Source organism: Humulus lupulus, chromosome 1, assembly GCF_963169125.1.
Source record: "Humulus lupulus chromosome 1, drHumLupu1.1, whole genome shotgun sequence".
NCBI classification, from domain to species: domain Eukaryota; kingdom Viridiplantae; phylum Streptophyta; class Magnoliopsida; order Rosales; family Cannabaceae; genus Humulus; species Humulus lupulus.
Genome location: NC_084793.1, coordinates 169,766,876 through 169,782,709, shown reverse-complemented (window position 1 = coordinate 169,782,709; position 15,834 = coordinate 169,766,876). Strand labels below are relative to the sequence as shown.

Here is a 15,834-nt window from a genome sequence, read left to right as displayed (position 1 = left end):
CGAGAAGACAGTTCTAATAGAAACGTTGTCTCAATGCAACCCAATTTTTTTTGGCATTAATTAAATTTGTATATATTTTAATATGAATTAATAAATATACTTAATATATTATGGAAATATATTTATAAAAAAGAAATAATAATTAATAATTCAAATTTAAATTTAAAAGAGTTATTTAATATTAGTTGTTAAATTATTTAATAATATTATATTAATAATACTTTTAAGATAAAAATAATAAAAAATATTATATTAATAATACTTTTAAGATAAAAATTAATAAAAAAAATGTGATACTTCTATTAGTTATATATACTATTTTATTAACGTGCGTTACTTCTAAATTATAACAATAATTTCTTTAAACTAATAAAATATAATATATAAAAAGAAATTAAATAAAAAAACTAATGACCCAGTATCTTCAAAATAGAATTAGGAAATTAGGGGTAAAGTCTTTTACCATTTCTCTTCTGCATAAGTCGATAGCACAACCCTATGCTATAATAGCTACCGGCGACAACTGCAATCCAGCAATCTATGACAACTAGGGAGAACGGCGACAACCTAGGTGACGGCGGCGACGACGGCTCCTTCCTCGGATACAGGCAAGCCCTAATCTTCTCGTGGTCCAGCCCATCTCCGGCCTAAAGCTCCGGCATCTTCGCGCCTAACTCTCACTCCGACCGTTCGATCGCTGCCCTCCACCCATCTCCGGCGTAAAGCTCTTCTCGCTGCCGTGTTCCTGCTTCTCTATCTTCTTCACAGTGATAGCCACAAGACTTTGGGTATTTTCTTTTTTTTTCTTTCTTTTTTTCTCTGCACTGAGTTTTTTGGTTTAAATACTAAAGATTTGATTGAATATGTGTTTCTTTGAATGGGATGTTCCATTATCGTGATTCAATTTTGTGAATAAGATTCATTTTTGAGAATAGAAGGGTTTATAAAATATTCATTTTAGTTGTATAATTTATGTAATTAAGGTGTTTGGTAATTATCACACTAGCCATTATAGAAGAGAATGTTGGCTGTTAGCTTATATGATTTTTTGAATTTGGGTTCGAAGGTTCATTTCTTATTTAGCATATGTTATTAGTCAACTAAAGGAAAGGGACATTTGTGGAAGATAAATTCTACCTGAGAAAACATACAAAAATGGCATAACTTTATATTTCAAATATAATAGATGCATATTTCACTGGAATAGAAGCATATTCTCTTTCAAAGCATTTAGTAGGCAAAAGGCACCATTTGATTAAATGTGAAGTATATAGTCTACTAATTATCTTTCTATAGAAGTCTTGTAGATGTAGAACCAACGAATAATCAACCTAAAGTTAGTTATAACATTAGATTCTATAAGTTGGGTCCGAAACATCTAATGTAGATTACAATGAGATCATTTAAGGAACCTTGCTTTTTGATCCATACTTACAACTTAAGCTACAACATTTTTGTAAATATATATATTTTTGAGAGAATTTTGACTAATTTGATCCGCTCGGAGTATTTTTTTAGCGAGTGTCTTTTATAAGTTTTTATAATTATGTTCAATACTTGAATGATTTAAATATAAGAAGAATTTATTGTCAGAACTTTTGGTCTAACAATAGCTCTTTCGAAAGTTTATCTTGTTTTATTGAGTATAGGCAAACTTTCCTCGATTGAAAGGACCACCTTTCCTATTTTTGTTTTTCCATAATAGCTAATTTGTTACATCTTTTTTTTGTTTGTAAGAATATAGAGGTAAATATGCTTTTGACACACGGGGTTTGAATCAAGCTATAAGTTTATTTATCTTAAATGATAAAATAGTTAGCCTTTCCCTTTTATACCATAAAGTACCAATTAAAGATAGATATTCTTAGTATTCTCCACTTAGACTTAAAAATATTGTATAGTATTAAATGTAGGTACCTTTATAGAAGCTTAAAGCCTTTTCTTTTGGAGTTATTATATATACATATTTGTATTTATATATAGATGGGTTATATTAATGTGATTATTGTTCTACCAATGCTCTACAGGTTGTACAAAATGGAAATCCAATTGAGAGAAATAATTGGTTCCCTGACATTGAGCCATTGTTCAAGCTTCTTGGCTATGAGAATGTGCCTCCTTATCTGAAGGTTCGTTAACGTATTCTGATAATGTTTTCCTCATCAGAGCTTCTTATTTGTTGGAGGTTTAAAGCATCAATTGTATTTTTGTTCTGTTTTTAAGTATGGCTCTTGCTGGTACAGGGTGCTCTGCGGAATGCGATAGTAACTTTTATTCCTGTCTCTCCAGTCCTGAAGGATACAATTTGGAGCTATCTTGAGCGGTATGATCTACCTGTGGTTGTTGGTTCTCATGTTGGGAATGGTGCACAGCCCATGTCAACACAGGTTAGTTTTTGTGTTGTTTTTGAATCTCTGTAGTTATACTGGTTGGTGGGTAATCTTAATTTTGATGTCTGGAATCATCTCTTATTATTTGCTTAGTTAGACAGCCACTTTATGAATTCACTTCTTTAATTTGTGGTTAAAATATGGACATTAAACAATTGACAAAGTTGTATTCATTTATAATATCCTTTTTCTCCATAGTTCTTAGTTCTTGTGCTGATCTTTTTGCTTTTTTACCAATGTTTCTAGTGTAAGTAATCACCGGGATTTCTTGAACACATTCTTCCATGCTGCTTTAACAAATGATTTGGATCTTAGGATGTCAGAAATCAAAGATAATTTATTACATTGAAATTTCACTATTTTAGTTGGCATGTAGTCTGTGTGAAATAGTGATTCCCTTCCCCTGTCAAGATTTCATTGGATGATTATTGTATTGTTTGGGTGTGCAGAAAGGACTTAAGAGACTAAAACTGATCTTTGTATGTTGAAAAATTTGATGGCCATTTACACGTTAGTTGCTACAATTATATGTTCTTAGAGCTTGTTATTTTATAATTACCAATATGGGTAGAGTCTGTTATGTCCATTACCAATAGTTGGGCTAAAGAGTTATGGCTATCATGGATATCTAGAGTTGCATTAAGCAGATAAAGAAGTATTTTTGCATTGCCCGTCCAAAATTGTGATGTACTAAACAGTGACTGATTTGAAAGTTTGGCCGGCTTTTTATGTGAGTTTAAGAGAGCTGGGACATAGTACTTCTAAATTGTTGTAGAATATGAATTTGGAATATGCATTTAATGTGTATGTTGTAGTGCTGTAAAATCATGTCAATTACAGGTGTTGATGTAAAACAAAGTAGAACAGAAGAGTGGATGAGTGGAAACTGAGAGAAAATTGGTGAGAGAGGAAAACTGAGTGTTTATTATTTCTTGCAAATGTGAAACACGACTATTTTATATCTATAGAAAACCAAACAAAACCCAACTAGGAATTTAAGTAACAAATTCTAAATCAACAAGGAGTCCGATTCTAAGAATCTTAGTCAAACTAAAACTCTAATGACACTGAATTATGTAAATTTAAAGATATATACATCTATGATATCCATCAGGTGTATGATATGTGAATTATCCGATTCTAAGTAACTAGTTTTCTGATCTCCATCAGGTGTATGATATGCAAGGAGAGAACAATATCCCTCAACTATATCTTTCATTAACCTATTAAATGAGCTCATTGCTGAAGAAAGAGATGTAAGCGACAGAGGGCGTAGGTACTGGCCACCCACCTATTTAATCTCATTGGAACTTCTTCCTCAGTCTGTTCACCCTGTTGTTGCTATGGTCGATTGTTTTTGCAGATTTATTGGCATTTTCAAGTTCATATATGATTATGTCTTTTGGAGTTATGTATTTGATAAGGTGATGTTTTACTTTAAAATGAAAACTCCAATATAAACCATTTTTAACGATTGTTTGCAAAATGTAATTAAGGTATTATTCATTAATGTAGATTCAGAAAGAGTTGATCGATGAGTTGCATGAAGTTACCGAAACTTTGAGATGGCTTTCATTAGGTCCGACTCGATTGGCAATTAAGCACGATGTGTTTATAAGTAATGGTTGTAGGTTCAAAACTAAAGCTCGTGATGATGTTAGGGTCACCCAAACTAGTGGTGTAAGTATTGTAGCTCAAACCTTGCAAGTCTCTAGTGCACGTGACAAGAACCCTATATATGGTGAGATGAAATTTTATGGTGTCATTCAAGAAATATGGGAGCTTGATTATCATGAATTTAGGATGCCGATGTTCAAGTGTGATTGGGTAGACAACAAAAATGGTGTGGAGAAAGAAAAGTTAGGTTTCATTAAAGTTTATTTGAATAAAATAGGACATAAAAAAGACTCATTTATAATGGCAAGTCAAGCTAAACAAGTGTTTTATGTTGAGGATCCTACTTCATCAAGATGGTCAATAGTGCTTGCTTCACAACCAAGAGACAAAGTGCATGATGACGATCAACAACATGACTTTGATGAATTACAAACTTCAGAAAAAGAGTGTTGTTTAATGCCATACCATTTCTTGTAAGTAAAATTTTCATTTAATATTAATTTTACTTATACCTTATGATGTTTATTTTAATAACTTTGTTTAAATGCAGACGTCACTGGATGTTAGTGATCATTGATCCAGATGACCATACATGTTACTATCTTGATCCACTTAGAAAATCTCCTCCAAATGATTTGAAGAACCTTATGAACAAGTAATATATTTGAAACTCATTTTAGAATATAATATGGTTATTTGATATGGAAATAAAAAATTAATATGCTCTTCATATTGATGTATATATAGTGTCTCTTCACACATTAAGCGAAAGACAGGAAGGAATGAAAAAAATTACAAGTGGAAAATAGTCAATTGCCCTCGTCAAACATCGTCAGTAGAATGCGGCTTTTATATCATAAGGATGATGAAGGACTATTGCTTGAATGAGACACCAATGCGATGGCTACCTAGTAATGTAAGTGTATTTATTAGTATTGAACTACAATTCTATTGGATTTAATTTCTGACTTAGCTTTTATTTTGTGTTTTGTAGTGTGGTGGAAGGAATATATATACACTTGGCGAAATTAATGAAACTCGAAATGAATGGGCAGCCAAGCTTCTTGAGCGGATGAGTCATAGCTAGAGTAACTTTTGAAATCAGAATTAAAAAATATACTAATTGTAGTATTTAGTTAGTACTTACATAGTTATTCCAAGTGTATATTTTGATATTGTAATTTTTAGATTTGGAACATACTGAGTTCTATTGATTTTGTCTGCCTATTGATTATGTCTGAACTATGTTGTAATTACACAGGAAATTATGAATGAATATAGTGGTTGAAAATAGAGAAATGAAAAAATTCTGATATTCTACATGGGACATCGGTCTCCACGAACTTGTCGTCTTATGTATTGCAGGGGACGATGCTTGCACATAAATTGTCATCTCATGTACTACAGGAAGATGACGCTTTAGTAGGAACTGTCGTCTCATTTATTACAGTGGATGACGCTTGCACAGAAATTGTCGTCTCATGTACCACAAGATACAACGTTTGTATAGGACTCATCATCTCATGTACGACAGGAGATGACACTTTAATTTCAACTGTCGTTTTATGCTTTACATGGCATGACATTGCATGGGACGACGGTATTAGAACTGACGTATGAGAGTCCATACAACGGTTTAAAACCATCGTCCCATGTCAATTTTGTAGTAGTGAGACCAACGTCTCTAAGCAACCTTCTACGACAGTCTATATATGTGCATGTATCCTTATACTAACATACAATACAATAATCGTTTCATGTTGCAGCCATACAATATAAGTTGACTCACTTGGAGTCCTCAGCACTCGGCATGATTTACCCTCCAACGTTCAGTCCAGTTATGCTTAGCTAATACTGTAGTTATCCATACAATATACTCGAATTAATTATGGCACTCATAATTTATTATTATTATTTTGGGCAGTTTGGTCATTTTAATAAAAATCATTTGTAAGGATTTATGATCCTCATTTGGTTTTAAACCCATTAAGGAAATTCATACAAAATATTTGAGACTAAACCCTAAGTCTCGAGGAGACCTATCCTATGGTCTCGATACCTAGGCTCGGGTATCACAATAGTATTTTTCCACAATCCGCTAAAAATCTTGTTCTTTAAACGCATCGCTTTTGATCTGTACTTTCAACAAGTCGGTTAAAATATATTGAAGATTTTAGTCGATATTATATTCAGAAAATACTAATTAATTCCTTAATTATTTTCAAAGAAAATAAACTCTTAATTTTCCTTTTATTTTTCTTAAGGTTTTAAATTTCTAAAATCCGTTTTAAGAAAAATAGCCCAATTTGTCTTAATTAGGAAAACTGTTAAAAATTTCCCATATTAACTACTTAATTTTTCAAAATCAATTAATCAAGTTTACTTACTAGAAAAATAATTCACTTAATCATTTTTTTCAAAATATAGGATTTTAAACCCTCTTTTAATTTATTAACTATTAATAAATTAAATCTCTTATTTTTAAAAAGAATAAAAATTCTTTAATAAAAATAATTCACACTAAACTCAAAGTGGTAATTTTAGTGAAAATATGTTTTCAAGACTTACCAAGTTTATATCTTGCAATAAGCAAAATTTTACTTTTTACTTTAAGTTCCAAAATCTCATTTTTGCACTAAGTGTGAAAACCCTATTTTTCACATTTTTAACTACATACTTTGTTAGTTCATAACTTGAAATTTACTTACCAATTGTTACCAAAATTTTCCAATTCCATTTTTGATATACCATTTAGGTCTTTGTAAAATCTTAGGTCAAAATGAGCATTTTTTATTGGTGAAATCATTTTCCAACAATGAGGTAAAAATGACCTTATTTTCAAATCCTTATTTTTTCCAAACTTTGACACTTAATAACTTTCAAACTATTCAGTATTTTATTACCAAATTTTACAGTGGAATACTTGGATAAGCCAATAATATGTCCACCAAATTTTAGAAAAAACTGAATTCATTTTCTCTATACAGTGGCTGTCCAAACTTGGTTCCAAAATTAAGAATACGGAAAACATTTTTTTACCTAAACTTTGAAATAGCATAACTCACTCATTTTTAAACATATTTGAGTGTTTCAAAAGCTCAATTTTATGTACTCAATCTCAACAACATCACAGTACAATTAAAATTTACAAAATCAATATACAGTGGCTGCTTGACCCCTTGGAAGATAGCTCAAAACATGTATTTTGTTTTAAGGTTTCTAACAAAACCCTTGGGGGGTTTTGGTCCCTATTTTCAAAAATCAATACAAAAGCATCATAAAATTATAAAAAAACTTCCATAATCTTATTACATCACCAACAATAAAATTTAAGCATTAACTATACAAAATAATGCTTAAAACTAAAAATCATACAATAACAACCATAAAAGTAAACTTTTGACCTCTTTGGTGTTCTTGCTTAAGGTGTGGATCTTCTTATTAGCTTTGGTTCCTTCAAAACCTTTCAAAAAAACCTAACCAACTCCCCCCAACAACATAGATAATTAGCTATTTGAAAATCTATGGCTAAAACTTTACAAAAGTCTAGATTATTGAAACTTTACCTTAGGGGAAACCCTTCCTAGACCAAGGCTTAGCTTCCAAGTCTCCTTAGTGTTCTTGAGGTTGAAGGTCGAGAGAAAAATTTGAGAGAGTTTTCAAAAAAAGATGATAGTGAATGGGAGAGAGGTGTGGTCGGTTTTGGGGGTTAGAAGGGCTCACACAACTCTACAAAATATCACATAACCACTTGAGTGTTTCACCACCCACTTGCCTATTACCCTAATACTTAAATAAATGAGATTTAAAAGTTAAATAAATTTTGGTTCACACCCTTTTTAGAACCCCACATGGCCGGCCACCTTATCCTATATATCCATTTATATATATATATATATTATAATGGTGAATAATTATTTCATAAGAAGAAAAACCCAATTTGAATTTCTACATTTTTTTCACTCTTATTAAGTTTTAATCACAAAACTTAACATTAAATAATTAAATTAAATGTCTCTAACATTTAATTTAATTAATCACACTATAAAATTTAACCTAAGGTCTATTCATGGAATAAAATTCTCCATTTCGGTAAAATTAGGCATTTAACACAAAATGCCCTAAAATTTCCATTTTCCCTTAGGTTTATTATTTTTTTACCAAACTATAATTTTTATGAATGTATTTTATGCCCAAAATATATTTGTCATAGTTTTTCATTTTATTTTTTTAGATTTTTAACATATCAGGGTTTTTGTGTTGCTCCAAGACCGAAAGCCTTATCTTGACTTTTAAATCACAAAATTGATATTTTGGCTAGCAATAACTCATTGAATAATTTCCAAACAAATATAATATTATTTAAAATAATATTCTTAACTCGGTGAAAAAATCTCGACCCGAGTCGTTTAAAGGTACCCGAAAACGCAGGACGTTACAAAAATAAAGAGTTATTTTAAGTTTTAAATTATAAAGATAAGATTGTCTTATAAGCTATTTGAATTTAACTTGACCGACCCTAAGGTGACACTTTATTTGTTGGGTAGTTTTAAAGTAAATGTTAATTTATGTGTTTTAATTGTTGCATTCATGCATCATGTTTACTTTCCAAAACATTGATATTTTCAAATGATAATATTATTGCATTTTGTTTTCAATCATAAAATGTTACCACCCAATTATTTTCCTATAACATGCTAGGTAATGCATCAAAAGATTGATGATAATATAAAGAAAGTAAAAATGACTGAAGAGAGAATTTGATGGAGGTTGTTAAAACACCACCAATCGATGAACCACCAATAGATGCTTCAGTGATTGATCAGTTTGAGTACGCCAAGTGGTTAAGAATAAATCATATGGCTAGGTATTATTTACTCCAATAAGTGAATATAGAAACCAAAAATACTCTACAAAGCCTTCAATTTGCATATGATATATGAGAGGCCATCCATGCCACGTAATGATACATATATGATAAGTGGTTTTATGAGAATGAAATCCTATCAATCAAGTGTGAAATAATCACTGAATTTATGAAGAATGAGAAAGGTAAATATGATTTATCTGTTCTTATAACTAAGTGGAAAGAGATGTGTCATTCTGAGCTCTTAACTCAGGGTCCACTAATGATGTTTATTCTTCTGTGTAGATGGGTTAATCTAAATGTTCAAGAAGGTTGCTGATGAAGATCATGAAGTGGAAAAGAAGAAAAGCGTCTAGTTCAAGAAAGCGTTAATGAAAGTCCATTTATTTAAAATTCTTTAGTTTTATTAAAAGAAAACTTTATTGTTGTTTGAACAATGTTTAGTTCATTTTTTTTTAGTTATTTTGGAATTTTATTGCATGTAATGACTTTAGAATATTTTATTTATAATTTGATTATTCTTAATTTTTTTCTTTAGACATACAATTGAATATTCAGACTTTATCGCTTTCATTAAAATTAACTAACGCTCAATAATTCAGAATTATTTAAAGTAGCAAAACCGCAAGGTAACAAAAGACAAAAGTTTCAAACGAGGATGACACATATCTTTGACATCTTAGACTTGGTCATATAATTCTAGATAGGATAAACTGGTTAACAAAAGATGGACTTTTGAGAGAACTAAGAGCTGGAACTCTTCCAGTTTGTGAATCTTGTCTAGAAGGAAAAATGACCAAACGTCATTTCTCAGCGAAAGGCTAAAGAGCCAAAGAACCTTTGGATCTTGTACACAATGATGTTTGTGGTCCAATCAATGTACAAGCAAGATGTCGGTATGAGTATTAAAATCACTTTTATTGACGATTACTCAAGATATGGTCATGCTTACCTAATGCTTAGGAAATCTAAAATCTTTGCTAAGTTTCAAGAATTCAAAGATGAGGTTGAGAAGCAGTTAGGTAAGACTCTAAAGACACTTCGATCTGATCGAGGTGGAGAATATTTGGATTTAGAATTCAAAGATTTCTTGCTGGAGCATGGTATTCTATCCCAACTCACAGCACCAGGAACGCCACGACAAAATGGTGTTTATGAAAGAAGAAACAAGACCTTGTTGGACATGGTCAGGTCTATGTTAAGCTACTATTCACTTCCTCTCTCATTATGGGGATATGCACTTCAAACGACGACATACATTTTGAATGTAGTCTAATCTAAGATCATTAGCAAAACGCCACTAGAACTGTGGAATGGAAACAAACCTAGTTTGCACCATTTCTGCATTTGGGGCTGTCCTGCTCATGTTCTTAGGCCTAAATCAGGGAAACTTGAATCAAGGTCAGAAGTGCGCATTTTTGTTGGCTATGCTCTAGAAACAAAGGGTGGTTATTTCTTTAGTCCCAAGGATCAAAAGGTATTTGTTTCCACAAATGCGACCTTCCTTGAACATGACTATATGAATAACTATAAACCTCGGAGCAAAGTAGTATTGGAAGAACTCATAGCTGATAAGATTCCACATAATCATTGTCATCATTAAATGATAAACAACAAATAGAGGAAACCATGATTCCTGAAAAAGAAATCTCGGTGAAACATCGTAGCGGGAGGATTGTGAGACAACCTGTTCACTACGAGCATGAGGCACATGTTCTTGTTTCTGATACAGACAAGGACGATCCATTAACCTTTAAAGAGGCAATGGATGATCCTAAAAAAGAGAAATGGCAAGAAGCCATTAACCAAAAAATGGAATTGATGTATTCCAATTATGTCTAGGAACTTGTGGATCCACCTTAAGATGTTAGGCCCATAGAGTGTAAGTGGATATACAAGAAAAAAAGAGGTGTGAGAGAATTTCAAAGTGAGGCTTGTAGCCAAAGGTTACACTCAGAGAAAAGGTGTTGATTATGAAGAAACATTTCTCCGGTGGCAATGCTCAAATCCATTAGTATCCTCTAATCCATAGCAGCTATCGATGATTATGAGATATGGAAAATGGATGTCAAGACAACATTTCTAAATGACTATCTTGATGAAAGTATGCAAGTTGCTGAAATCCATTTATGGATTAAAGCAAGCATCTAGATGTAATGCCCCGGAATCCCTAATGCGGTTTAATGGCTGGATTAGTAGGCCGGGAGGGCCATAACTATTTAATTATGCCATTAAATGGATATATGCATGTCTATGTGAATTATATTATAATATGATGTTAAATGCATGCATGTGGGTCCACATTTCATGACAGGGGTATTTTGGTAATTTGGCCTGTTGAGGGCATAATTGTATATTTGTATGCATGTCGGTGATATATTGTTGAGGCCACATTATAATGTGGATTTGTTCGAGCTATTTGGCATGAGACGATCTTTGAATATTAAGTAGTGGTTTAGTCATAACGGGATTAAGTTCGAGGCACGGGGTGAGTCTCAGGATGTTTTAATGGTTAGAACGTTGCCAGGAATAAAAGGGTAACGGGATATGAATTATTGGTATTTGAGAATATCGAGAATAGCGGGAATTTGATAGCGTTAATTATGATTAACGAAATAGGTGAAAGATGACGATTTTACCCTTGGGGAGACTTTAGAAGCTTTAAATGACCTAGGGGCATTAGGGTCATTTGGCTTAAGATATATATGATTTTGGTTGGTTGTAGAAACATACAGAACAAAAACAGAGCCTCACTTCTTCTTCTCGTATATCACCTTCCCTCTATCTTCCTTTGAAGTTTTTGGTCCCAAATTGAAGTATCAAGCTAGGAAATCAAAGCTTGGAGGTTATAGACTTAACTCATCTATTAAGGAGGATTAAAAAATAGCTTGAGGTAAGAAATTGTCCATGAATTCCAAGTATTACTCTATTTTTCTTTTAGTTTTCAGCCTATAGATTTTGATGTGGATAGTTGGAATCAATGGGAGTTTTTGTGTAAGATTGATTGGGTTTTGGTGAGGGGGTGATGTAGATGAGGTTTAGGGGTTGAATTGGATGTTTTGGTAAGGTTTGGAAGGTTGGTTTCAAGGGGAATCGAAAGGAGGGAAAATCAGAGGAGTTGCTGGTCTGAAGCTGGCGCCCCAACGCCAGTCCTAGCGCCCCAGCGCTATGCAGGGCAGAGAATGGCCCTCTTTGTTTCTGGGGCAGCGCCCCAGTGCTAGTTGGCAGCGCCTAGGCGCTAGGTCAGTTTCAAGGAATGTCATTTTTAGGGCTCGGGATGGTTTTTAAGGCTAGGGGGTTGGTTCCTTTACCCCTTTTGAGTAGATTGAGAGTCCCGAGAGTGAGGGATTGATCCCGGGAGTGTGGTTTAGATTGCGAACCATTCATTGATTTACTTTGTTAATGGTTTCTAATTGGTTATGATTAGGTAACCGCTAAGGAATCTAAAGGTTGATCGTTCTCAATGGTCGTTCTTATATTATTTCTCGCTCGAACTAGAGGTAAGAAAACTGCACCCCGTATGTGACATGCATGGTTATTCATGAGGCATGTTGAGTGTTTAAATGTGGACATGTATTGATTATTGAATGCTTAGAAAATCTTGCTCACTTGTGCATGGTACTGACTAATTAGTCAGATTTGGCAAAGGTGTCAGTATCAACTGTGAAGCTGGGACTTATTAGTCAAGTTCGGCAGTGGTACTGGGCACTGGTCGCACAGTGCTGACTTATAAGTCAGGATGGACTTAGCGTGTTTAACGCAAGCCAATAAAGATTAGATCTAATCGACATCTGCATTAAATGACTCAGAAGAGCGTTAATGCCGGACCGACCTCAAGTTCGATGAAAACTAAAAGCGCTTATGTGACTTACCCATCAGTCACTCATCTGTTAAGTTAGAGACTTATCCATCAGTCTCTTATCTGTTTAAGCTAGTGACTTACCCAGCAGTCACTCATCTGTTAAGGCTAGTGACTTACCCAGCAGTCACTCATCTGCTTAAATTAGTGACTCGCTTGTCGGTCACTCAATATGGTTTACCAGAACCTCAAGTGTTGAATCACTCATCTGTTTAAGAGCTATAAGCTCTGTGTGATTATAATAATAATCAGTTGTTAATATCTATATGCATTACTGTGTTTTCTTGCTGGGCTTTGGCTCATGGTTGCTATGTGGTGCAGGTAAAGGGAAAGAAAAGCTCACCCAGCCTTGAGTGGAGAGCTTAGGTGGTGATGTGTACATATGTGGCCGCTTGACCACCAAGGCCAAGGAGTTCTCAGAGGAACTAGGGGGTTTACCCTATTTTTGCCGCTTAGGTCGGCGGGTTTGTAAATTTGAAATAGTAATGACCATTTTGAGTTGTAAATAGCGTGTAAAAGATTTTATGGGCCCATGAACAGTTCTATGTACTTAATAAAATATATCTTTTCCTTTTTATTGGTTTTTCACCTTAGCTTGTTAGTAACACTTAGAAGCACGTTTTAACCAAAGGACTCGGGTAGGGAGTCAAATTTCCAGTTCACCGTAACTATTCAGGAGTAACCAGGACGTTACAACTTGGTATCAGAGCGTGCCAAGGTTAGGGTTCCTGTAGACGGGCTCGGCATGTACACACATCGTTGAAGTCAAGCTCGACTCATGGTTTGGTAACTATTTATGTAGTTATATGTATAACTGCTTAAATATAGTATATATGCTTTACCTGTATGCGTGAGATACCATGTCAAACTTGTTCCTTGAAATATTATATCCTCAGCAAATGTGTGCTGATTAGTACTGAGATTGCTGGAACATACTTATTAGTATTGTTGTTTGTGAACTATTATGCGATGCATGCTAAGTGCTAAATTCTATAAACATGTATCTACCTGTATATTGTATGATTGTGGAATGTGATAATTGTCTGCTTGTTCTTGGACCGTAAAGCGGCAAGAGGTTTAGTTATTACTACCTAACTGGCCGTATTGATCATTATTTCAGCAAGGTATAACAGATAAGAATGAATCCAGGGCAGACGGATACTTCAGCTGGCCAGAGTGATCAAGGCAAGAATAATAATAGCCAGGGTCAGGAAAATGACCAGTCACAGATTCCACAACCAGCTCCTGTAAACTGGCAGTAGATAATCAGTGATTTGTAGGCAACAGTGTTGAGATAGGGAGAAGAGCTTCATCTCCTGAAACAGCAGCAAGCGCCTACAGTGGCCAGTGTATCAAAGGCACCTCCTGTGTCGGTGCCAGCAGCTGAGCAGCTGCATGAGGTTGGAAATAAATAGGAGCCTCTTTATGAAAGGTTCAGAAAGCAACAACCTCTAGTTTTTTAGGGCAGTGCGGATCTTGCCAAGGCGGAGCAATGGATGAGTATGATTACAAATATCCTTGATTTCATGAGGGTAACTAGTAACGAGAGGGTGGCCTGTGCCACTTATATGTTTAGGGAGGATGCCCGGATCTGGTGGGAGGTGATTACCCAGACCAGAAATGTTAATGCTTTGAGTTGGGAGGAGTTTCAAACTTTTTTTAATGAGAAATACTACAATGATGCCATCAGGGCAGCTAAAGCTGAGGAATTCATCAGGCTACTTTAGGGAAGTTTGTCAGTCACTGAGTATGCCTTAAAAATTGATCGTTTGGCGAAATTTTCCATGGAGCTGGTGCCCACTAATGGGACCAGGAGAGAGAGATTTTTGCAGGGGCTACAGCCCAGATTAGCCCGTGATGTACGTATCACCACTATGGCTGAGGTTACTACCTATGCACAGGTGGTTGAGAAGGCACTCATAGCTGAGAGTGCAGAGAATAAGATTTGGCGAGACAATGCAGCTAGAAAGGATTTCAGGAGGACAGGTCCTCCATTTGTGTGTTCTGGTAGAGGTGGAGGCCCCAGTGAGCAGAAAAGGAAGGTTCCTAACACCTTCCCAGTTCCAGGTCCTGATAGGCGGCCCCGTGGTATTTCAATGGGTCGTCCAGGTGGTAGTGAAGCTTGGAAGACTCGTCCTGAATGCCCTAGGTGTAAGAGGCATCATTTGGGAGAGTGTAGGGAAAATGCCTGCTATTTATGTGGAGCAGTAGGTCATTTTAAGAAGGATTTCCCTCAGGCAAGAAAAGAGGAACCCAGGAAAGCCAAACAGCTCGACCCTAGCTCAAGTGTTCGCATTGACACAAGCAGAAGTTGAGGCTTCTCCCTCAGTTGTTACAGGTCAGCTTCTTAGTGCTGGAACCCCTTATAATGTTTTGATCGATTCTGGTGCTACACCCTCTTTTGTTTCTAGTAACATTATTGATAGACTGTGTAGACCCTGCGATTTTTATGCTGTGGGGTTTGGAACTTTGTTACCCACTGGAGAATTAGTGGTATCCAGGAGATGGGTCAGATCTTTGCCAGTGACAGTAGAGGGCAGAGAGTTATCAGTGGATTTGATAGAGTTGGTTATGACTGACTTCGACATGAAATTGGGTATGGATTAGTTGACAAAGTATGGGGCAACCATTGACTGCTGAAGGAAGATGGTCACCTTTGAGCCTGAAGGTGAGGATCCTTTTGTGTTTGTTGGTACTGTGCATGGACCTCGATACCTATGATTTCTGTATTGAGGGCTAGGGATCTATTGCAAGGAGGTTCCATTGGATTCTTGGCCAGTGTGGTTGATACCACTCAGGTCATGGCAGTGAGACCAGAAGACACCAGACTTGTTTGTGAATTTCTGGATGTGTTTCCAGAAGATTTGCCAGGGTTGCCACCGCATAGAGAAATTGAGTTTGTTATAGAACTGGCACCAGGGACGGAGCCAGTGTCTAGAGCACCTTACAAAATGGCCCTACCTGAGTTGAAAGAATTAAAGGTACAGTTACAAGAACTGTTGGATTTGGGTTTTATTAGACCTAGTTTCTCACCTTGGGGTGGGTGCGCCAGTTTTGTTTGTGAAGAAGAAGGATGGTTCTCTGAGGATGTGCATTGATTA

The 15,834-nt window shown here is 35.0% G+C and overlaps 1 protein-coding gene across 1 annotated transcript; it reads left to right on the top strand.

The window, feature by feature from the left end:
• The first annotated feature begins 417 nt into the window (after positions 1 to 417).
• On the top strand, positions 418 to 5,205 carry LOC133800318 (uncharacterized). The gene is made up of 8 exons (XM_062238275.1): positions 418 to 788; positions 2,028 to 2,129; positions 2,244 to 2,387; positions 3,561 to 3,814; positions 3,906 to 4,480; positions 4,558 to 4,662; positions 4,755 to 4,923; positions 5,002 to 5,205. The coding sequence occupies exons 4-8, from the start codon at positions 3,734 to 3,736 to the stop codon at positions 5,092 to 5,094; spliced, it is 1,023 nt and encodes a 340-aa protein (XP_062094259.1). The 5' UTR covers positions 418 to 788; positions 2,028 to 2,129; positions 2,244 to 2,387; positions 3,561 to 3,733; the 3' UTR covers positions 5,095 to 5,205.
• The last annotated feature ends 10,629 nt before the right edge of the window (positions 5,206 to 15,834 follow it).